This window comes from Serinus canaria, chromosome 7, assembly GCF_022539315.1.
Source record: "Serinus canaria isolate serCan28SL12 chromosome 7, serCan2020, whole genome shotgun sequence".
Lineage (NCBI taxonomy): Eukaryota > Metazoa > Chordata > Aves > Passeriformes > Fringillidae > Serinus > Serinus canaria.
Window position 1 is genome coordinate 22277698 of NC_066321.1, and position 24877 is coordinate 22302574.

The 24877-nt window shown below is 41.5% G+C and overlaps 1 protein-coding gene across 1 annotated transcript in view; it reads right to left on the bottom strand.

Annotated features, from left to right (window-relative positions):
• TTN (titin) overlaps positions 1 to 24877 on the bottom strand; it is a 238989-nt gene that overhangs the window by 20963 nt on the left and 193149 nt on the right. The window contains exons 283-295 of the mRNA XM_050976633.1: positions 7730 to 24835; positions 7110 to 7406; positions 6423 to 7010; positions 6024 to 6326; positions 5601 to 5897; positions 4862 to 5149; positions 4436 to 4735; positions 4036 to 4338; positions 3570 to 3875; positions 1683 to 3449; positions 1298 to 1594; positions 418 to 705; positions 25 to 324 (exon numbers count right to left, since the gene is read on the bottom strand). Of these exons, the coding sequence (XP_050832590.1) occupies positions 25 to 324; positions 418 to 705; positions 1298 to 1594; positions 1683 to 3449; positions 3570 to 3875; positions 4036 to 4338; positions 4436 to 4735; positions 4862 to 5149; positions 5601 to 5897; positions 6024 to 6326; positions 6423 to 7010; positions 7110 to 7406; positions 7730 to 24835 (22440 nt within the window). The remainder of the gene's footprint in view (positions 1 to 24; positions 325 to 417; positions 706 to 1297; positions 1595 to 1682; positions 3450 to 3569; positions 3876 to 4035; positions 4339 to 4435; positions 4736 to 4861; positions 5150 to 5600; positions 5898 to 6023; positions 6327 to 6422; positions 7011 to 7109; positions 7407 to 7729; positions 24836 to 24877) is intronic.

The following is a 24877-nucleotide window of genomic DNA, read 5'->3' on the forward strand; positions in this document are numbered from 1 at the left end:
GTGCAGAATGAGGTGGAAACTTACTGTAAGGTATTTGTGCGATAACTGGATCAGACTCCAATGGTCTGCCAACTCCAAATTTGTTCACTGCAGAGACACGGAATTGATACTCATTGCCCTTAATTAATTTAAGTGCTGTATAGCTGCAAGCTTCACATTTATCTTCAACTAATGCCCAAGCAATCCTGCTGGTTTCACGTTTTTCAATGATGTAGTGAGAAATAGAGGCACAGCCATCATTAGCTGGAGGCTCCCACCATAATGTGACTTTTTCTCCAGTGATGTTTGTGAATCGTATTGGTCCACCAACTTTTCCTGGTGTGTCTGCAATTTCAAAGGTTCAGAGTTATAATTTGCTGACACTTAGAATAAAATACTATTTTTAAAAAAGCACGCTGAAAGTGCTTGGTGAAGTACCTTGTACTCTGATGGTAATATCTTCCCGTTTAGTGCCTGATGCATTTTTGGCTTCTACTGTGTACACTCCACGATGTTCCCGGACAGCATCTCTAATGAAGATTGTACTATGTCCAAGAGCTGTAGTTATTTCTATGCTCATCATTTTGTCAATCTCTTTACCATCCTTAAACCACGTCACTTTAGGTACTGGACGTCCTCTAATTAGAGCTTTAAGTCTAATGCTCTCTCCAGCTTTAACAGTAAGGCCTTCAAAGTGTTCAGCACCAAATTCAATTGTTGGAGCAACTGAAAAAGGAAAATATAAATCAATTACCATATAGCTAAATATTTTTCTCGTACTCTTCTAAATGTACTAATTATAAAAGTCTGTGAAATATAAAATTATTTCACTTACAAAATGGCATTCTCTAAATAGCTGTTATTATATGAATGATAAACTTATTTTTCCTGTAGATATCCATAAGTACATCATATATATATTTGCACATATATAAAGGTGAAAGTTACAGTTCATATGTGGTGTTAATAGTATGCCAAGCAACCTGAGGCACATTTTAATTTTGAAACTATTCAGTGCATTGGACTATTACAGTCCATGCCTTCTTTCCAATTTTGCTGCTGCTGCTTCTCCAAGAGCAGTGCTATGCTTTTCAACATGTAGAGTGCTATGCTTTTCAACAATTGATTATGTATGTCTGCCAGATTTGGGTCTTTAATTTAGACTTTCCCACCTTGGAAGTGTATGAACATGAATGACTGAAGTGACTGGGAGGACCTCAGTCGCAAGTTCTTTGCCCCTTGACTTCCCACTTCCCATCAGTACAGCCAGAAATTGTGTCTGGCTTCGATACCCAAGCATATTAAAAAAAATTCTTACCGTTTTCATCTCTGGTCATGATATAGCCTGAAGACTGTGAAGGTGGGCTGATGGTACCCACAGCATTTCTTGCAAGCACTCTGAATTCGTATCGGTCACCTGGACTGAGCCCAGTAACTGTATATTGGCACTCACTGACATCAGTGAAGTTACACCTGAGCCAGCGGTCTGCGCTTCCTTGCCGCTTCTCGATGCTGTAAGCCACAATCTTACTGCCTCCGTCACGCAGAGGGGGGTTCCATTTCAGGGTGATGGTTTCCCTAGTGACATCAATGTAATCAGGAGTACCCGGTGGGTCTGAAAGGAAAATAATGAAGAGTTGTTTTTATTACTGCTCGCAATAATCTACAAGAACAGAATTTTCGTGGATGAGTCATTCACTTACCCACTGGAGAGACTGCCAAAGTAAATTTGCTTGGCTCACTAGCTCGGCTTAGACCTGCAGCGTTTTCAGCATATACTTGGAATTGGTAATCCAGGCCCTCAAGCAGTCCAGTAATCCTGTATTCTCTATTAGATATTAATGCAACATTAACCTTCTGCCACAAAATACTGTTTCTTTCCTTCTTTTCAACATGGTATCCCATAATCTCCGAACCACCATCATAAACGGGAGCATCCCAAGAAATGCTCATTCCATCAGCAGTCACGTTGTATACAACAGGCTTGCCTGGGGCACCTGGTGGTTTAAACTGGTGCTTTGCCACAACATCTGCTGAGACAAGAGGCGGGCTCACTCCGTATCTGTTTTCTGCACGAACTCTAAACTGGTATTCAGTATCTTTAACAAGGTTTGGTACTTTGAAGGTTGTTCTTGCAGCACTTGAACACACCAGCTTCCAGTTCATTTGTGATGTTTCTCTCTTCTCAATACTGTAGCCAGTAATTTCTCCTCCCCCGTCATCATCAGGAGCCTCCCATGACAAAACTACACTATCTGCTTTGATTTCATCTATTCTTAAAGGTGCTTTTGGCTTAGATGGAGGACCAAGAGTGATTACAGTGATTGTGAATGACTTTCTGCAGACTACATTATCAAGAATTAAAGTATATTTGCCACCATGCTCCTTTTTCACATTCTTGATACTTAAACTTATCTTGTTTTCAGTTTTCTTGAAACGAAGATGTTCTGTTTCTTTAAGAGGGAGGTTGTCCTTGAGCCAGCTCATTGATGGATTAGGTTTACCTTTATAGGGCATTTCAGCGTGCAGATTATGTCCAATTCTAACTGCAATCTGACCTCCAGGAATATCAGAAAGGTCTGCCTCAGGTGTTATTATAAGTTCTTTCACAGTAATGGGTCCAACAGTAACAGAGTCACTCATGCCTTTTTCGTTTTTAGCAAAGACTCTGAATTCCATGACAGAAAGCTCTTTAAGCTTTTCAGCTACAAATTCACAGCTCTTGCTTGTGCCTGCATATGTCCATTCTTTTTCTTCCTGAAGTTTCTTTTCAATAACATAGTCTGATATAATGCTACCACCATCATAGTCAGGTTTGCTCCACTGCAATTTAACAGAACTCTTTGTAGAGTCTTTCATGGCTAGGTCTTTTACAGGTCCAGGCACATCTGCAGCTTTCACTGGTTCAGTTGTCTCACAAGGTTCACCTAGTCCAATTTCATTTTCAGCAAGAACACGGAAAAAGAATGCAGTCTTTTCTGACAGGTTAGTCAGTTTAAAGGTGGTATGAGAACACTTTGTTGTAACAGTTGACCAGGCCCTCTTTGTAGCATCTCTTTTTTCAACAACATAATTTGTTATTTCAGAACCACCATTGATGAGAGGTGGCTCCCACACCAGTGTAACTGTGCCACGAGAAACATGCTTGAGCTGCAGCTTCTGGCATGCAGAGGGTGTGTCAAGTACTTTTACATTCACAAATGATGATTTTGCTTCTCCAACTCCATTTTCAATTGTAAGAACATATTTTCCTGTATCATTTCGTGTGACTTGTGGAATAATAAGTAGTGTAGACGATTCTGTGTTTTGGATGATATATCTTTCATCAGAGCCAAGATTCTTGTCCCCCTTTCTCCACGTAACTGTTGGAGGAGGTCTTCCCTTGAATGGAATCATTATTTCCACATCTTCACCTGCTTTGGCGACAATAGATGTCCGAAGAGCAACATCCAGATCAATCTCTGGTGCCACTGTGGAAATAAATAAAAAATTAATAATGCATACTTAGAACGTAAAATAAGAAATGGTTAAAAAAAAATACGAAACCAAAACCACACAGGAAAATGATAAATCACAAAGAAATACAGTACCAAGAATATCTTTAGCTTGAACGGGTTCCATCATTTCAATAGGCTCTCCTTGTCCAGCACAATTCATAGCAGATACACGGAAATAGTAATTAACACTTGGCTGAAGGTGGGATACAACATATTCAGTTGTTCTCACTTCTCCCTTGGTGCTGACTACAGTCCATTCTTGCTCTTCACCTTCCCTCTTCTCCACCACATAGTGGGTAATTGGACTTCCTCCATCATAAGCAGGTTTAATCCAGCCAAGGGTAACAGATGTCTTGGTTGTGTCCACAACTTTCAGCTTTGTTGGTGTGCCTGGCTTATCTGCAAATGATAGTTTATGGGGGAAAAAAACACCAATCAGAATCCCATTAATTGCAAGAGGAAGAAAATCTGCCCTCAATTATGTTGGTACAATCCCACCCTAACTACTCATTTTCCATTGATTTCTAACCTATTGGAAGAAATGCACATTGAATCTTACCAACAGGATCTGCAGCTTTGTAGAAGTCAGAAGCCTCAGAGAACGGACCCGGTCCAGCTGCATTGACGGCACAAACTCGGAAATGATATTCGCTGTTCTCAGTCAGACCTGTCACTTTCTGTCTGGTGTCCCGAATGGTTTCTTTAGAGACCTTGAACCAACTCAGACTCTTCTTGTCACGTTTCTCCAGAAAATATCCTGATATTTCACTGCCTCCATCAACAGTGGGCCTACTCCAGACAACAGTCATAGAATTCTTGGTTATCTTTGTGACTTCTGGTGTACTAGGTGGTCCAGGTGTAACTGAATAAAAAATCACATGTCAGTAAATCAGTGCTCCTTAAAACAGTACACAAGAAAATGCAGTTGCATAAGCTATTTTATAGAACTTATTTCTTACCAAATGAATTTTTGGCTATAACGGGCTCAGATTCCAGTGGATCACCAATTCCAAACTTGTTCACACCACGGACACGGAACAGGTACTCATTTCCTTTGATGAGTTTTGTTGTAGTTACGATACATGCCTCAAGTTTTTCAGAAATTAAAGACCATACAACCCGACTTGTTTCCCGCTTTTCAACAACATAGTGTGTTATAGGTGCACCACCATCATCTGCTGGTGGGTCCCACATTATTGTAATCTTTTCAGCAGTGACTGTCTTAAACTGTATAGGTCCACCTGGGGGTCCTGGCTTGTCTGTGGAAGGCAGAAGAAAGAAGGTGTTAGGTATTCACTACTGAATTATTGTTTAATAGTATTGTTTATTTAATAGTATTTGTTTATTGTTTAATTATTGTTTAACAGTTGCATCTCAAGACTTACCAAGTATCTGTACTCTAATATGGGCTGATGCTGAACCCATGGCATTCTTCAATTTTAATTCATAGGTGCCACTGTCGAGTCGATTTGCATCCTTGATGAGTATAGAAGCAAATTCTGTTGTGCTTTCAAAAGACACTAGTGCACTGGTTAGTACCTCATTGCCATTTTTGAACCATTCAATTGTGGGTATAGGCTTGCCTGAGATCCCTAGTTTTAGCTTAACTGCAGTTCCTGCTTTGTATTTCACCACTTCTGTATATTCTGGTGGCACATCAATTTCAGGTGCACCTTAAGAAAAAAAAAAGAATAAGTTAAAAACATGTCTTTTGTAGCCCTGTATTTAATAAAATCCCTACATAATACTGCCTTATTTAATCTAATAGTTAAAGGTATTCGAAAAATACAGATCAAAGAAGGAGAGCATATATTACTTAAATCGCAAACCTAGAATAAGTTGGAACTAATCCCATGAAGAAGAGACAATTACATGTATAAATATAACCACTTGAACCATGGGCAGACTTCTTTTGCTCAGAGAACAAAGATAACAGAAAACTTTAAAAATGGAGATACAGCCAGAGATGCTCCTTACAATAATGCCCAAATGCTCACAGTCAGTCATGCTTCTTGAATCAATCACTGTAAACTAGTCTTCGATATATTTAAAAGACCATGAATCTACAGAACCACACAGCCATTGTCCTAGTACACCAAAATTATATAATTGCAAAACACTTACCGTAAGTATCAACACATGTGATAGGACCCACAACATCTGAGGGATTACTGATGGAACCGACAGCATTCTTTGCAAAGACCCGGAATTCATACTTGGAATTCTGTGTCAGGCCAGATACTGTGAACTGAGTCTCAATAACATTGGTGAAGCTAGCTTTTGTCCATCTGCCATCTGGAAGATCACGCTTTTCTACAATGTATCCAGTGATTTTGCTGCCACCATCAAATGCTGGCTTCTGCCAGGAGAGAGTGATAGAGGTCTTGGAAATATCTGAGGCACGAACGTTTCTTGGTGGTTCTGCAGAAGGAAACAAGAATATTGTCAATAACTAACAGCTATTTTGAATATTGTCTTATTGTACAGGACAGATTATCGCAGGGGAACAAAATGGCTGGGCTTCATTATTTTATAGACAATACATACCACAAGCATCAATTGCAAGGACTGGATCAGAAGGACGACTTGCTTTTCCAATGCCAGCTGCATTTTCTGCATAAACTCTAAATTCATAGATAAGGCCAGCGCTGATTGTGGTGACTTTGAAATGAGTGGTACGAATAAGGGTCTTGTTAGCCTTCTGCCATAATATGCTGTTTCTGTCTTTCATTTCCAGGTGATATCCAGTGATGGCACTGCCACCATTAGTGACTGGTTCATGCCATCCAACAGTAATACTCTCTCGGGTTACATTAGTGACCCACGGTGTAGAAGGAGGGCCCGGCGTAGCTGATGATAGCAAAAGAATTGATCGTTAACAAAATTACATTTTCAACATGAGAGCACTAAAACATCAATGCATGACATGAGAAGCAGGTTACTCACTGTAAGGAAGCTTGACAACCACACACTGTGAGTCTATGTGATCGCTGATGCCAAAGCGGTTCTCAGCCTTGATGCGGAACTGGTACTCTTCTCCCGTTGTCAGCCTCATAACTTTGATAACGGTTCTTGCAACAGTGGCAGACACTTCAGACCAAGCAGCAGTACTTGTTTCTCTTTTCAGTACAATATAGTTGGTAACCTGACTTCCACCATCATAAGCTGGTGGTTGCCATCTGAGTGTTACACTCTCTTCAGTGACATCGCTAAGGGCAACAGGACCAACAGGAGGACCGGGTCTATCCAGCACAACAATATTAACAAATGATTTTGTGGTGCCACTTGAGTTTGCAGCAGTAATGTCATATCTGCCAGCATCAGCAGCCACACTTTCTTTAAGGTTAATGATGAGACTTTCTGCAGTGGTTTCTGTGTGAAATCTCATGGTAGGTTTCAGTGCAACGCCATCTCTAGACAGCGTCACCTTTGGCAATGGTTTTCCAGTAACTGGAATTTCAACTTTTAGATTTGATCCTGCTCGAACATACACAGTGTTATGAGGGAAGCCCTTCATGTCAATCTCAGGAGATTCTGAAAAAGAAAACATTTCCAAACCATTAAAAGAATGTTCCATCTTTTAAAATATGAATGAGATTGAATGTGACTTTTGTCTCATGTCAGGAAGCATACCTAATTGCTCTTTAACTGTAACAGGGAGCAGCAGTTCCTTAGGATCACTTAAACCAGCTTGGTTTTCTGCAGACACCCTGAAGAAATAGTCAACATTTTCCTTAAGACCATGGACAACATGATGAGTTGTCTTTACAACTGCACACTTAACCCATTTTTGCTGTCCTTTCTCAAGAGCTTCAAGGAGGTAGCTAACAATTCTGCTTCCACCATCATGTTCTGGTTTTAGCCATGAAAGAGAAACACTGTCCTTTGTGACGTTTGTTACTCCTAGCTTTTCTGGTGGGCTGGGTTTTTCTGGGAAAAAAAAGAGCAACAGGTTAAACAATATAGAAGATAATGACTTTTTATATTAGCAATTACAAAGGAACACAATCTGCATCAAAAAATGTGGTTATAAGCCAATTTGTATATTTGAAATATTTTAAGTCAAATCCAAGCAAAAATTAAAATTCAAGCTATTAGTTAGCTCTTTTTTATTTGTAAAACCACAGACATACCTACAAAAATGATCTATTTTACTGTATGCAGATTTAAAGCTTTTGACATTATTTTGAAGTTAGCACTTTAAAGCATATATTATTTTAAGTATTAACAAAATTTTTTATAGTAAAACATACCTGTTATTTTTGTTCCCTCTTTGGTCTCAGAAGGCACTCCAACACCATATTCATTTTCTCCGGAGACACGGAAGTAGTAAATGGCTCCTTCTTGCAAACCAGTCACTTTGTAGGACAGGCGATGACAGTTGTTTGTCACAGTGACCCACGCCTTTTTGCTAGCTTCTCGTTTTTCAATTACATAGTTCTTTACAGGGGCTCCACCATCATTTTCAGGAACATCCCAAGACAACACAGCAGATTCTTTAGTTACATCTTTTGTTGCAATATTAGATGGTGGGCCAGGCGTATCAAGAACTTTGACCATTAAAGTCAAGGTGGTGGTGTTCAGGATGTTTTGCAACGTTAATGTATATTTTCCAGAATCATTTCTTGTTGCTTTTTCAATAGTAAGAGATGTACAATTACTTGAAGTGTCAATGCTTGCACGTGTACGGAGATCAGTGTCTGGTTTGTTCCATGTTACATTTGGGACTGGTTTGCCTCTGAAAGGAACAGTCATCGTGAACGATCCACCAGCCTTGACAATTAAAGTCTTCCGCATTTCACTGTCAATTTCAAAGGCAGGTTCTTCCTCTCTTTCTTTTGCCACCTGAGGTTCTGAGACATCACTTGGTTCACTGACACCCATTTTGTTAATGGATTTCACTCTAAAAACATACTCAGAGCCTGATGTTAATCCAGTTATGGTATATTCTGTGCCTCTTAAATTCTGAATAGCTGTCGTCCAGTCAGTTTCATCAGTTTTCTTGTATTCAACTGTGTATCCTGTAACTGGAGCACCTCCATCAAAGAGTGGCTTTGTCCAACCAATTGTGATATTTGACCTTGTAGAATCCATAATCTTTGGTTTAGATGGGGGCGATGGCAAGAAGATTGGATCTTCTGCCTTAATCAATGGTGTGGTTTCACTTGGGAGACTGAGGCCAGCAGCATTTTCTGCATAAACCCGGAATTCATATTCACATCCCTCACGGAGACCTGATGATTTCACTCTTAAATCATAAACTGGCTTTTTGTTTACACGAATCCATCTTAGGCTGGTTTTTTCACGCCTTTCAATTACATAGCCCGAGATCTCATTGCCTCCATCAGACTCAGGTCTTGCCCAGCACAGAGTTATTGAATCTTTGCTCACACTGGTGATCTCTAAAGAGGTAGGTGGGCTTGGAACTGTAAATGGGTCTAGAGCTTTGACAGCAACACTTTCTAGAGGTTCACCAACACCATATTTGTTAACTCCCATTACTCTGAAAATATATTCATTACCCTTCAGTAATTTTGTCACTTTACAAGATGTTGTTTTAAGCTCTCCTTCACAAAGTGTCCATGCAATTCTGCTGGTCTCACGTTTTTCCACAATATAATGATCAATATCTGCACCACCGTTCTCTTGAGGGGGTCCCCATGACAAATGGCACTTTTCAGCAGTAAGGCCATTTATTTCTAATGGACCTGCAGGTGGGCCAGGTCTATCAAGTACTTTGCAATTAATGGCCAGAGATTTTGTTCCTGCAACATTCTGTAATGTTAGTACATACTGTCCTGAATCACCTCGGATACAGTCCTTAATGGTTATTGCAGTGGTGAAATCTGTTGACACTATTTCAACTCTAGCTTTTCCTTCAAGCTCCTTGCCATCCTTTGTCCATGAAATCACTGGTATTGGCCGTCCTGCAACATCAGCATTGACTTTAAACACTTCTCCAGCTTTCACAACTACAACATCCCTGAATTTGGCATCCATCATAATTCTTGGAGCCTCTATATCATCTTTCACAGTCACAGGTCCAGTTGATTCAGATGGCTGACTGAAGAGTCCAGCAGCATTCTTTGCAATCACATGGAATTCGTAGCGCTGGTCTTCTGTAAGTCCACCTACATCAAAGTATGTTTCTTGCACATTAGTAAAATTACATTTTAGCCAACGGCCATCTGGTAGTTCTCGGCGTTCAATAATATATCCTGTTACTTTAGCTCCACCATCATATTCTGGTTTAGTCCACTTCAATGAGACAGATGTTCTTGTAATATTAGTAACTTCTGGTTGACCAGGAGGATCACATGGATCTCTTGCAGCAACTGGTTCACATGCTTTGCTGCATTTGCCTATTCCAGCAATGTTTTCTGCATACACACGATATTCATACATCAGTCCTTCATCAAGACCTGTAACTTTCATTTGTGTATCAGTTATGAGGCTCTTGTTGACTTTTGTCCAAAGAATGCTGCTTCTTTCTTTATGTTCCAAATGGTATCCTAGTACTACGCTGCCTCCATCATTGACTGGTACCTGCCAAGTTACAATCATGAAAGATTTTGTTGCATGTGCCACACGAGGCGTTCCTGGTGGGCCTGGAGGCTTAAATGGATACTCTGCCACGACAGAAGGAGAATTGGTATAAGTGCTCTTCCCATAGCGGTTTTCTGCACAAACACGGAACTGATATTCTGATCCAGTGACGAGCCGAGATACTTTAATTGATGTTCTTGCAACTGCTGCAGATACGACCTCCCACGTTGTTGTGGTAGTATCTCTCTTCTCGACAATGTAATTGCTAATGTGACATCCTCCATCATATGCTGGAGGTTTCCAAGACAGAGTTACACTATCAGCACTAACTTCATCAATTTTAACATCAGTTGGTGGTCCTGGTCTGTCAAGGACAACTACAGTTAGAGAAACTGTTGTTGTTCCAGCAGTATTTGAAAGATGTAATTCGTAATGTCCCAGATCTTCATTTGTAGCTTCCTTGATGGACAGTGAAGTTGAAGTCTTTGATGTTTGAACATTTACCCTGGTTGTCTGTTTTAAGGGATTCCCATCCTTCTTCCAGCTAACAGTGGGAAGAGGTCGCCCTCTGAATGGAATGTCAATCTTAAGATCATCTCCAGCTTTCACCGTGAATGTGTTAAAAAGAAGCTCAACAGATGGCTGGATTTCAATATCTTTTGCAATGACCGGGACACCAAGTTCTCTTGGATCACTTTTTCCTTTTTCATTAACAGCAATAACCCTGAAACTGTACTCTTCTCCCATACTTAAGCCTGTTACTGTTGCTTCCAATGTTTTTACCTGTGTACATGCACTCCATTTTTCACTTCCTTTAGTCTGCATTTCTACTATATAACCAGTAATTTTACTACCACCATCACTCTCTGGCTTTTCCCATTTAATTGATGCAGAATTGCGAGTCACGTCAACAAGAATGACCTTTGAAGGTGGAGAAGGTGGTTCAGACACCTTAACTGGATCAGCAATTTCTGCTGGTAAACCAGCCCCATATTCATTTACAGCTAGAACACGGAAGTAATAACTGCATCCTTCCTGGAGTTGAGTAATCTTGAAGGAATTCTTAGTACAGTTGCTTGTAACTGTGGCATATGCCTTTCTCGTGGATTCTCGCTTTTCAACTACGTAGTTGGTAATTTTAGCTCCGCCGTCAATAAGTGGTGCTTCCCAGGCTAAAGTTACAAAATCTTTTTTCACTTCTCTGATTGTCAGGTTTAGAGGTGCACTAGGTGTATCAAGCACCCTGACATTAACAAAAGCGGATTTTTTGCCACTGTTGTTCTCTAGAGTAAGATTATATCTACCACTATCAAATCTATTGACGTTGTCAATGACCAGCATTGTGTAGGAGCTGGTGACTTCAATTTGAGCTCGCTCGCTAATTGTTCCTTCTGCTTTCTCCCATTTAACTTCAGGTTCTGGTCTTCCTTTGATGGTGACAAACAGGCGCAAAGTACCGCTAGCACGTACAGTGACTACTTTTCTGAGATCTGCATCAAGTTCAATTTCAGGAGGTTCAGTCTTCTCCTCTGCTAAGACTGCGCCAGGTATAGTCGCAGGTTCTCCTACTCCTTCTGAGTTGATGGCACAGATGCGGAAGTTATACTCCTGGTTCTCCTTCAGTTTTGTCACGGTGAACTGCTTTGCTTGTAGGCCTGTTGGTGGGGTGCAGGTAGTCCATTCATCAGCTGCAGCTTCTTTTACTTCCACTACATACCCTTTAACAGGAGCGCCACCATCATAAATGGGCTTGCTCCAGGCAAGGGAAACTGATGACCTGGAAGTATCTGTAACCTTTGGATTGGTAGGTGGACCTGGTGGATACAATACATCACAAGCACGATAGAAAATGGATGGCTCACTGGGCTCCCCTACCCCTGCAGCATTTTCAGCAGACACTCTATACTCGTAGAAATGTCCATCAGTTAGACCTGTTACTCTGAACCGCAAGTCTGTCAGCCTTTTCTTATTGCATTTGGTCCACCGGATACCATCCTTGTCTCGTTTTTCAAGTATGTAACCTTCAATTTCAGCTCCTCCATTGTCTTCTGGGCGACCCCATGTTACCACCATAGAATCTTTTGTGATTGCTGAAACTTCAGGTGTTGAAGGAGGACCAGGGGGTTTGTATGGATTACGAGCCACAACTGGTTCAGATTCCAAGGGCTCTCCAACTCCATATTTATTCACTGCCATTACACGGAAAATGTATTCATTGCCAGGAAGGAGTTTGGTTACTTTGTGATTTAGAGCCTGCACATCTGTTGCTACTTGTGTCCATGAAAGCCGACTTGTCTCTCTCTTCTCAATGATATAATGTGAGATACTAGAACCACCATCATGTGAAGGTGGAGACCATGACAAGTAGCATTTTTCTGCGGTGACACCTGTAACGTTCAAAGGTCCTTCTGGAGGTCCTGGTCTGTCAAGCACTTTCACAGTGATTGGTATAGATTTGGTGCCACCAACATTTTTGAGGTTAAGAGTATAGTGACCTCCATCTACTCTTATACAGTCTTTGACAGTGAGACTTGTTTTCTCAATGGTAGATTTAATTTCCATTCTTGCAGTTGTTTCTTCAAGGTCTTTACCGTCTTTTGACCATGTAATGTCAGGAATAGGTTTGCCATGGATATCAGCTTCAAGAACAAAGGTTTCTCCAGCATGAACAACAATGACATCTCTGTATTTAGGATCCAATGAAGCTCCTGGTGCTTCAATTTCATCTCTGGCAGTAATAGGCCCTGTACTTTCAGATGGTTCACTCAAGCAACCTGCTGCATTTCTTGCAATGACTCTGAATTCATATCGTTGGTTTTCAACAAGACCACTTACTGTAAATTCTGTTTCCAACACATTTGTAAAGCTGGCTTTCATCCAGCGACCGTCTGGTAGTTCTTTCTTTTCTACAATATAACCAGTTATTTTGCTTCCACCATCATATTCTGGCTTTTTCCACTTCAGTGTGATATTACTCCTTGTAACAACAATGGCCTCTGGGCGGCCAGGTGGGTCACAAGGATCTCGGGCAACATACAGTTCTGATACTTTGCTGACTTTGCCAATGCCAACAATGTTTTCAGCAGAAACTCTGAACTCATATTCAAGACCTTCTTCAAGTCCGTCTGTTTTGTATTTGGTGTCCACAATAAGTGACTTGTTCTGTTTTGTCCAAAGAATGCTGTTCTTATCTTTACGCTCAAGATGGTAGCCAAGAACTTTGCTTCCTCCGTCATTAACTGGTTCATGCCATTGTACAATCATGTGGTCCTTGGAAGATGCTGTAACAAATGGGGTTCCAGGTGGTCCAGGCACCTTGTAGGGGTATTGCACAACAACTGATTTAGAAGCCAAAGGAGAGCTCTTTCCATATCTATTTTCAGCAGAAATCCTGAACTGGTATTCAGAACCTGTTTTAAGCTTCATTGCTTTGATGGTTGTTCTTGCAACAGTTGCTGACACGATGTTCCATGTGGTAGTGCTTGTGTCACGCTTTTCTACTATATAGTTGCTTATCTGGCAGCCACCAGTATAATCAGGTGGATCCCACGATAAAACAACAAAGTCTGCACTAATTTCATCAAAGCGGACAGGTCCTCGTGGTGGGCCAGGCTTTTCTAGCACAATTATGCTCAGGTGCTCTGTTGCTGTACCTGCTGCATTTGTTGCTGTTACTGTGTATTTACCAAAGTCTTCCCTGTTGCTTTCTTTAATATGTAAAATAGTTGATGTTGTTGTATTCTCAATATTTAATCTGGTTGTCTGCTTCAGTGGCTGCTCATCTTTTGTCCAAGTAATAGTAGGTTTGGGTCTACCTATAAATGGTACTTCTACCTTCAGATCTTCTCCAGCTTGTACACTGTATGTATTAAACATCAGTTTGAAACTTGGCTCAATAGTCAGGTCTTTTGCTATCACAGGAATTCCAAGTGCTCTGGGATCACTTTTGCCTTTTTCATTGTAGGCAATCACACGGAATTGATATTCCTGTCCTGGACTCAAACCAGACACCTCTGCATTACATGTTTTGGTCTCACTAACAACACTCCATTTTTCTGTTCCTTTAGGCAACATTTCAACAAGGTATCCCAAAATTCTGCTACCTCCATCATGTTCAGGTTTTTCCCACGTAAGTGATGCACTTCTCTGGGTGACATCAGTGAGTATTACTTTCCCAGGAGGCAGAGGTGGCTCTGAGGCTTTGATAGCATCCCTGGTTTCAACTGGAACGCCAATTCCATATTCATTTTCAGCCATAACTCTAAAGTAATAGATTGCTCCTTCTGTAAGATTCTCAACTTTAAAGCTTGTCTTGGCACACTTAGCACTTACATTTGCAAATGCCTTCCTGGTTGACTCACGCTTGTCTATTACATAGTTCTTTACCTTTGCACCACCATCAATAATCGGTGGCTCCCAAGATAAAACAGCAGAATCCTTCTTTATATCTTTTACCACTAAGTTTTGCGGGGGTCCTGGCGTGTCCAAGACTTTCACTGTAACAAATGCAGATTTAGAACCACTGCTGTTCTCCAGCTTAAGAATATACTTTCCAGCATCATTTCTATCACAGTTGTCAATTGAAAGTTGGGTGTAGTTTATGCCTTTATCAATCTGAACTTTTTCTGAGAATTCACCTTCTTCTCGGGACCATGTGATGTCAGGTGTTGGTCGTCCCCTGAACGGTATGTGAATCCTGGCAGACCCACCAGCTCTAACCACTATCCCTTTCCTTAGTTCTGAATCAATATCAAGTTCTGGAGCTTCAAGTTTGTCTTCTGGTTTAATAGTACCAGGAACTGATGCAGCCTCTCCCACACCGATCTTGTTGAGAGCACACACTCGTAGTTTGTATTCTTGATGTTCAGTAAGCTTTTTGATCTCAAATCGAGTGGCACGTATGCCTGTCTGTGGAGTAACAAGTGACCACTCATCTTCATCTGCTTTACAGATTTCTACAATGTATCCCTGGATTTCACAACCACCATCATAAATAGGCTTACTCCAACCGAGTGTAACTGAACTTTTGGTGGTATCCACAACATGGGCATTTGTAGGTGGGCCAGGCTTGAACATCGGGTCACAAGCTTTGAAGTAGGGAGAAACTTGGCTTGGTTCACCAACTCCAGCAGCATTTTCAGCAGAAACTCTGAATTCATATTCATGATCCTCTGTTAAACCTGTAACTCTTAATCGCAAATCTGTAATGCGGCGTTTATTGCATTTTATCCACCTGATGCCTGCTCGGTCTCTCTTTTCTACAATGTAACCTACGATTTCACTACCTCCATCACTGTCTGGCCGGGTCCAGCACACCGTCATAGAATCCTTCGTGATGTTGGTAATTTCCAAGGCCTTTGGTGGTCCAGGAACCACAAATGGATTTCTCATCATTACTGGCACAGATTCTAATGGCTCACCAACCCCATATTTGTTAACTGCCATGATACGGAAGACGTATTCATTTCCTTCCAAGAGTTTTGTTACTTTCAGCATTGTAGGTAAAACTTCTGAAGCAACCACAGTCCATGCCAGGCGGCTAGTTTCTCTCTTCTCTACAATGTAATGAGAAATATCACTGCCACCATCATGAAGAGGAGGACCCCATGCCAGCGCACATTTTTCAGCTGTAACTCCTGTCACTTGGACTGGGCCCTCTGGAGGTCCTGGCCTGTCCAAGACTTTAACGTTTACTGTTACTGTCTTTGTTCCTGCAACATTAGAGGCTTCTAGAATGTACTGTCCACCATCAACTCTAATAGCATCTTTTACTGTTATTAATGCACTGAAATCTGTGTTCTTTATTTCATATCTAGCAGTGTCCTCAAGTTCTTTATCTCCTTTGTACCACTTAATGGTTGGTAGTGGCTTTCCATGAACATCAGCCTCAAGTCTGAATGTTTCACCAGCATTTACAACAATAGTGTCTTTGTACTTCGGATCCATTGAAATTCTTGGAAGTTCAACTTCGTCCCTTGCTGTTATTGGTCCTGTACTGTCAGAAGGTTTGCTTATTGCACCTGCAGCATTCTTTGCAATAACTCTAAATTCATATCTTTGGTCTTCAGTAAGTCCTGTTACAGTGAACTGAGTTTCAATGATATTTGTGAAGCTCGCTTTCATCCAGCGACCATCTGGTAAGTCACGTTTCTCTACAATATAACCAGTAACCTTGCTTCCACCATCATATTCTGGTTTGGTCCACTGTAGAGTAATAGCGCTTCTTTTTATTATTATAGCTTCTGGGCGACCTGGAGGATCACATGGATCACGAGCTACATAGCACTCAGAACACTTACTTGTTCTGCCTACACCAACAATATTTTCTGCAGAAACTCGAAACTCGTACTCAATTCCTTCCTCAAGGTTATTTGTCTTAAAACTTGTGTCCTGAATAATAGTCTTGTTTACTTTAGTCCACAGAATGCTGTTTTTCTCCTTTCTCTCAAGATGGTAACCCAACACTCTACTGCCACCATCATTTACTGGTTCATGCCATTGTACAACCATGGAGTCCTTTGTAATTGTTGTCACAAACGGTGTGCCAGGAGGTCCTGGTTCCTTGTAGGGATACTGTGCTACAACAGGTGCAGAGTCCAGTGCAAAACTCTGCCCATACCTGTTCTCAGCAAATATTCTGAACTGGTATTCTGAACCAGTTTTCAGTTTAGTCACCTTCAGCGTAGTTCTTGCAACAGTAGCTGAAACTGTTTCCCATACAGTGGTCGTTGTATCTCTCTTGTGCACAATATAGTTGGTGATTTGGCAGCCGCCTGTGTACGCTGGGGGATTCCATGACAGGGTAATACTTTCTGCACTTATTTCATCAAACTTCACAGGTCCAACTGGAGGGTCAGGTTTGTCTAGAGTAATAATTTCAACAGAGGCAGACTTCTGCCCAACAACATTAGCCACAGTGATTTCATAAGTGCCACTGTCTTCTTTGCTTGTTTCCTTAAGATGCAATACAGTGAGATCAGCTGAATCGCTGACATTGACTCTTGTTGTCTGCCTCAACGGCTGGCCATCTTTAACCCAGGTAACAGTTGGCTTAGGTCGACCTGCAATTGGTATTTCAACTTTCAGGTCCTGTCCCACCTGAACACTGTAACTGTGGAAAGCAGGTCTTACATCAGGTTCAATCACCAGGTCTTTGGCAACTATTGGAACTGCAAGCGCTCTAGGATCACTCTTACCCTTTTCATTTACAGCCATTACTCTAAAAAGATATTCTTCCCCTTGAGTTAGATTAGTAACAACTGCTTCAAGTGTTTTAACACGAGCACACTCTGACCACTTCTCACTGCCCTTTGCTTGCATTTCAACAATATATTGTATGATTTTGCTACCACCATCATGTTCAGGTTTTGCCCAGCTTAGTGAGACACTGTTTCTTGTGACATCATCCACTGTTATTTTCCCAGGAGGCTGTGGAACTTCAGCAACTTTAATTGGGTCACTGGTTTCTGCAGGGAGGCCAATTCCATATTCATTCTCAGCAGAGACTCTGAAGAAGTAATAGCAGCCCTCCTGAAGTTGATCTACTTTCCATGAAGTCTTGTGGCAGTTTGTTACCACAGCTGCATATGCCTTTCTTGTCGCTTCACGCTTTTCAATAATGAAATTCTTTATTTTTGCTCCACCATCCAAGAGAGGAGGCTCCCATGAAAGTGAAACAGAGTCCTTAGTGATCTCTCTGATTTTTAAATTAACAGGTGCACTTGGGGTATCCAGTACTCTTACACTGACAAATGCAGACTTTGTTCCACTGCTGTTTTCCAAGGTCAGAGTATATTTTCCGCTATCAAATCTGTTAACATTATCTAGAACAAGGGAAGTAAAGCTACTAGTGGTATCAATAATAGCTGCTTCTCTGATGTCACCTTCCACTTTACCCCATTTTACTTCAGGTGTTGGACGACCTCTGATGGGAACAAACAGTCTTAAGGAACCTCCTGCTCTCACATTTACAATCTTCCTTAATTCCATGTCAAGGTCAAGGTCTGGTGCCTCCATCTTCTCTTCTACAACAACAGAACCAGGAACATCTGCATGCTCTCCAACTCCTGCTTTATTAACTGCACATATGCGGAATTTGTATTCGTGTTTTTCCACTAATTTTTCTACTTCCATATGAGTATTCTTAATTCCAGTTGGAGGGGTACAAATTGCCCATTCACCATCACTTACATCACATTTTTCCACAATGTATCCCTGAATTTCAGAGCCACCATCATATATGGGTTTGCCCCATGAAAGAAAAACTGAAGATCTTGTAACATCCGTAACTTTAGGATTATTGGGTGGACCTGGCTTGTAAATAGGATCACATGCTTTGTAGTAAGTAGAAGGTGGACTTGGTTCACTAAGACCAGCAGCATTTTCAGCTGAAACTCTGTACTCATAATCATGATTTTCTATAAGACCAGTCACCCTGTATCGCAGTTCACTTATCAGGCGTTTGTTACATCTTGTCCAGCGAATGCCTTCCTTATCTCGTTTTTCAAGGACATAGCCTAGGATTTCACTGCCGCCATCTGAGGCTGGTCTTTCCCATACAACTATCATAGAATCCTTGGTAACTGCTGTGACTTCTGGAGCCTTGGGAGGAAGTGGCACAACAAATGGGTTCTTTGCGACTACGGGGTCAGACTCAAGAGGTTCACCAACACCATATTTATTTACTGCCATGATGCGGAAAACGTACTCATTTCCTTCTAGGAGTTTTGTAACTTTGCAGTTCAGGGTTTGCACATTTGAGTCAACAATAGTCCACACCAAGCGACTGGTTTCCCTTTTTTCTACAACATAGTGTGAAATATCGCTACCACCATCTTGTAGTGGAGGTTTCCATGACAGTGTGCATTTTTCAGCTGTAACACCTGTAAACTCAACAGGTCCTTCTGGAGGTCCAGGTCTATCAAGAACTTTGACGTTAACAGGAACCTTCTTTTCACCTGCAACATTCTTTGCCAGTAGTACATACTGCCCACTGTCAACTCTCGTGGCTTCCTTCACACTGAGGCTTGTTGCAAAATCAGTAGTTTTTATTTCCATATGAGCGGTGCTTGTCAGCTCACGATCACCTTTTAACCACTGAACGGAAGGTATTGGTTTGCCATGAACATCAGCATCAAGCTTGAATGACTCACCAGCATTCACTACAATAGTGTCTCTGTATTTTGGATCCATACTTATTTGAGGTGGTTCTACTTCATCTCTTGCTGTAATTGCCCCTGAGCTCTCAGACGGTTCACTGAAAACACCTGCAGCATTTCGTGCTATAACACGAAACTCGTATCTCTGGTTTTCAACTAGACCAGTTACTTCAAACTGAGTATCAATGACATTCGTAAAGCTTGCTTTCATCCAACGACCATCAGGTAATTCCTTCTTTTCAACAACATAACCTGTGATTTTACTTCCACCATCATATATAGGTTTCTTCCACTGGAGTGTTACTGAGCTTCTTGTGACAATTACAGGTTCTGGACGGCCTGGAGGGTCACATGGGTCACGTGCAGTATAGCATTCAGATGCTCTACTTGCCTTTCCAATTCCCACTATGTTTTCTGCAGAGACTCTGAATTCATATTCAAGACCTTCCTCAAGGCCAGTTGTCTTAAATTTGGTATCAGGAAGAGGTGTTTTATTCAGTTTAGCCCACAGAATGCTGTTTCTTTCTTTGCGCTCCAAGTGATAACCAATGATCCTGCTACCGCCATCGTTGACTGGTTCATGCCATTGTACCACCATGCTGTCTTTTGAGACATTTGTTACAAAAGGAGTTCCAGGTGGACCAGGAACTTTGAATGGGTATTGGGCTACTATTGACTCTGAGGTGAGATACGTACTTTTCCCATATCTATTCTCAGCTGCAATTCTGAACTGATATTCACAGCCAGTCTTTAAACGACATGCTTTTATAGTTGTTCTAGCAACAGTAGCTGACACAATATGCCAAGTTGTGGTGGAAGTGTCTCTTCTCTCTACAATGTAATTATTGATAGAGCTACCACCATCATACTTGGGTGGTTCCCAGGAAATGGTAATACTATCTGCGGTGACTTCATCTACTTTCACTGGTCCAGTTGGAGGTCCTGGTTTGTCAAGGACAACAATATTTAGAGTCTCAGTTGCTTCACCAGCAGAGTTTGTAAGTTTAACTAAATATGCTCCCACATCTTCTCTGCAGGCTTCTTTAATTGTTAACACGGTGTTGTTTTCAGAGCTTTCTGCATTTACTCTTGTAGTCTGCTTCAGTGCCACATTGTCTTTATGCCAAGACACTGTTGGTTTGGGTCGACCAACAAAAGGAACATCAACCTTTAAGTCCTCTCCTGCTAGAACACTGAAAGTGGTAAACAGTAGTTTGAAAGCTGGTGGGATCACAAGATCTTTTGCAACCACTGGTATACCCAGCTGGCGAGGATCACTGATGCCTTTCTCATTCTGAGCTGAAACACGGAAGGTGTATTCTTCACCTTGGATCAGTCCTGTGATGGTGGCTTCAGTAACTTTTACGGTAGCACAGGTTGACCACTTCTCACTGCCTTTGCTTTGCATTTCTACAATATAGCCCAGAATTCTGCTGCCACCATCGTGTTCGGGTTTTTCCCAAGATAAGGTCACGCTATTTCTTGTCACATCCAACAAAGTTATTTTCCCTGGTGGAAGTGGTCTTTCTGACACTTTTATGGATTCTGAAGTTTCAACTGGAAGGCCTATTCCATACTCATTTTCAGCAAGGACTCTGAAGTAGTAGTTGCAGCCTTCTTGCAGTGAATCAACTTTCCAGCTGGTCTTGTGGCAATTTGCATTAACAGTTGAATAAGCTTTTCTTGTTGATTCACGCTTTTCAACAATGTAATTTTTTATTTTAGAGCCACCATCTATGAGAGGTGGCTCCCATGTGAGTGTAACTGAAGATTTTGTAACTTCCTTTATTTTCAAATCTTGAGGTGCCCCTGGAGTATCAAGAACTCTGACGTTCACAAAAGCTGTTTTACTACCTGAGCTGTTTTCAATTGTCAGTATGTATTTGCCACTATCAAATCTATTTACATTTTCAACAATAAGTAAAGTATAAGAGCTTGTTGATTCAATGCTCGCTCTATCCAAAGATTCCCCATGTTCTCTTGTCCATTTAACTTCAGGTGCTGGTCTTCCTTTAATTGGGACAAAGAGTCTCAAAGTACAGCAAGCTCTAATAGTTACAACTTTACGTAGCTCTGCATCAAGTTCAATCTCTGGAGGTAGCATTCTTTCTTCAGCTTTTGGAGTGCCAGGAACAAGAGCAGGTTCCCCAAGACCTTCAGAGTTCATAGCATATATCCGTATTTTATACTCTTGGTTTTCTTTCAAGTCAGTGATGGTAAAAGAAGTAGCCTTTAGACCCACTGGTGGAGTTACAATCTTCCACTCATCTTCTTCAGGTAGTGCAATCTCAACCATGTAACCTGTGATCTCTGAACCACCATCATATATTGGTTTGTTCCATGCTATTGTTATAGAGGACTTGCTGCTATCCAAAACACGAGGATTACCTGGGGGACCAGGCTTAAACACAGTATCACAGGCTTTATAGAATGGACTGGTTGGGCTTGGCTCACTGACACCGGCAGCATTTTCTGCCATGACTCTGTATTCATATTCATGGCCTTCTGTCAGTCCAGACACTTTAAAACGTAAGTCAGTAACAACCCTTTTGTTACATTTCACCCACCGTAGACCAGTCTTGTCGCGACGTTCCACAATATAGTTAGTTATTGGGCTCCCACCATCAGAATCAGGATGGCCCCAACAGACAACCATAGAATCCTTTGTAATTGCTGTGACTTCAGGTGTTTTAGGTGGATCAGGTGGAACATATGGATTTACTGCAAGAATGGGCTCTGATTCCAGAGGCTCACCAACTCCATATTTGTTTACAGCCATAACTCGGAAAACGTACTCATTGCCCTTCAACAGTTTAGTGACCTTCAGTTTAGTCACTGGAACTTCTGTGCCTACAGATGTCCAGGCCAATCTACTTGTTTCACGTTTTTCAACCACATAATGGTCAATCTTTGCTCCTCCATCATCCAGCGGGGGCAGCCACGACAGCACACATTTTTCTGCAGTGACTTCAGACACAGCCAAAGGCCCTTCTGGGGGACCAGGTCTATCAAGAACTTTAACATTGAAGATATGCTTGGCAAAGCCACCAGGGTTTGTTGCAGTAAGTGTGTAAGCACCACCATCTCTTCTTGAGGAATCTTTGTTGGTGAGAATGGTAGAGAAATCTGCTATTTTTATTTCTAATTTTGCTGTGTCCTCAAGCTCTTTTTCTCCTTTGGTCCATGTCATAGTTGGTGGAGGGCGACCTGAAACATCAGCCTCAAGTCTGAAAACTTCACCTGCTTTCAGCACTATGGTGTCCTTGTATTTAGCATCCACCTTTATCCTTGGTGCTTCAATGTCATCTCTACAAGTGATTGCATCTGATGGCTCTGAGGGCTGACTAACAGCTCCACCAGCATTCCTAGCAATGACACGGAATTCATAGGCAGCATCTTCTGTCAAACCACTTACAGTGAATTCAGTCTCTAGTATATTGCTGAAATTAGCCTTCAGCCAACGGCCATTTGGAAGATCTCTTTTTTCAACAGTGTAGCCAGTTATCTTGAAACCTCCATTATATTCTGGTTTAGTCCACTTCAGTGTAACTGCATGTCTTGTAATGTTCAGAGGTATTGGCTTACCAGGTGGATCTATTGGGTCCAGGGCAAACACAGGCTCAGATGGCTTGCTTGGCTTACTCTTCCCAGCCAGGTTTTCTGCTATAACACGGAATTCATATGCAATGCCATCAGTAAGTCCAGATGATTTAAAGATATTTCCTGACACCAACATTTTACTTACAGTCTGCCAAACAATGCTGTTTCGCTCTTTTCTTTCAATGTGATACCCCAGTATTGGGCTTCCACCATCACTGACTGGCTCATTCCAGCTAATGGTCATGGACTCTTTGGTAACTGCAATCACCTGAGGAGTGCCAGGAGGCCCAGGTACCTTAAATGGATAGTTAGCAACTACAGACTCTGAAGTAATGGCTGGACCAACTCCATATCTGTTTTGAGCTTTGACACGGAACTGATACTCAACTCCAGTAGTAAGACGAACGGCTTTAAACGTAGTGCGTATCACTGTGGTTGCCAGTTCAGTCCAGGTGGTACTGTCGGTCTGACGCATTTCTACAACATAGTTACTTATTGGTACACCACCATCATTCAAAGGAGGCTCCCAGGAGAAGGTTAGGAAATCACATGAAATTTCTTCAAATTTGATTGGTCCAGTAGGTGGTCCAGGTATGTCATGAACCTGAACTGTGATTACTTCACTAACTTCTCCAACAATATTTTTAGCTGACAGGGGATATTGACCACTATCACTTCGAATACATTCATTGATGGTCAGTATGGTTGCAGTTGCTGTATTTTCATAATTTACCCTTTGTGTTTGCTTAAGTATTTGGTCTTCTTTCTTCCAAGTCACAGTAGGCCTTGGACGACCAAGTACAGGGATTTCAATCTTGATATTGTCACCAGCTTTGGCAATGACTGTTTTCTGGTAAAGAGCACGGAGGTCGAACTCTGGTAGCATTGTTTGCTCCTTTATAATAACTGGTCTGCTTTCCCTTGGGGCACTTCTTCCAGCACTGTTAACTGCCATAACCTGGAAAGTATACTCCTCATTTTCAGTTAGATTCTTTACTACGCAGTCCAGCGTTTTTACAGTGGTGATGTGTGCCCACTGGTTGGTTCCTTTTCTCTGTGCTTCAATTACATACCCAGTGATCTTGCTGCCACCATCATGTTCTGGTTTTGGCCAAGCTAGGCTAACTGAATTCCGTGTTACATCCATAATATTAAGGCTCTCAGGTGGGGATGGGGCCTCAGAAGCTTTTACTGGTTCTGTAGTTTCAGCTGGTTCACCAATACCATACTCATTTTCAGCCAGTACTCTGAAATAGTATTCACACCCTTCAGCCAAATTAGGAACCTTGAAGGAACACTTCTGGCAGTTGGTTGTGACTGTTGAATATGCCTTCCGAGTTGATTCGCGTTTCTCAACAATATAGTTGGTTATACGTGAACCTCCATCTACCAGAGGCATATCCCATTGGAGGGTGATGCTGTCCTTGGTTATTTCTCTAGGCTTAAGGTTTATTGGTGGACCTGGTGTATCCAAGACTTTTACATTTACAAAGCCAGTCTTCTTACCAGCAGCATTTTCAAGAGTCATTACATATTTTCCTGCATCATATCTGGTGCACTCTGTGACAATCAAGAGTGTAAAAGAGTCAGTATTTTCAATACTGGCACGTCCTTTGAGTGAACGATCATCTTTTGTCCATGTAACTTCTGGAGTTGGACGTCCTTTAATTGGTACAAAAATCCTAATAGTGCATCCAGCTCTAACAACAAGTGTTCTTCTTAGCTCAGCATCCAGTTCAAAGTCAGGAACCTCTTCTCGGTCAACAATTTCCACACTTGGAATTATTGCCGCTTCACCGACACCTGCAGCATTCATGGCAGAGATTCTGAAATTATACTTGGCCCCGGTCTGCAGAGGAGCTACAACAAACTGAGTGATTCTTAAAGCAGTCCCTATTGTGTCTTTCACCCATTCATCTTCTCCTTCTTTTTGATGCTCTACTATATAGCCAGTGATTTCAAGACCACCATCATAGTGAGGCTTGTTCCAGGCTAAAGATGCACTTGTCTTTGTGGTGTCAGTCACTCTTGGATTTGCAGGTGGACCTGGTGGGTCTGAAAAGCAAATAAAAGATAAAACATTACATTACGGCAGAA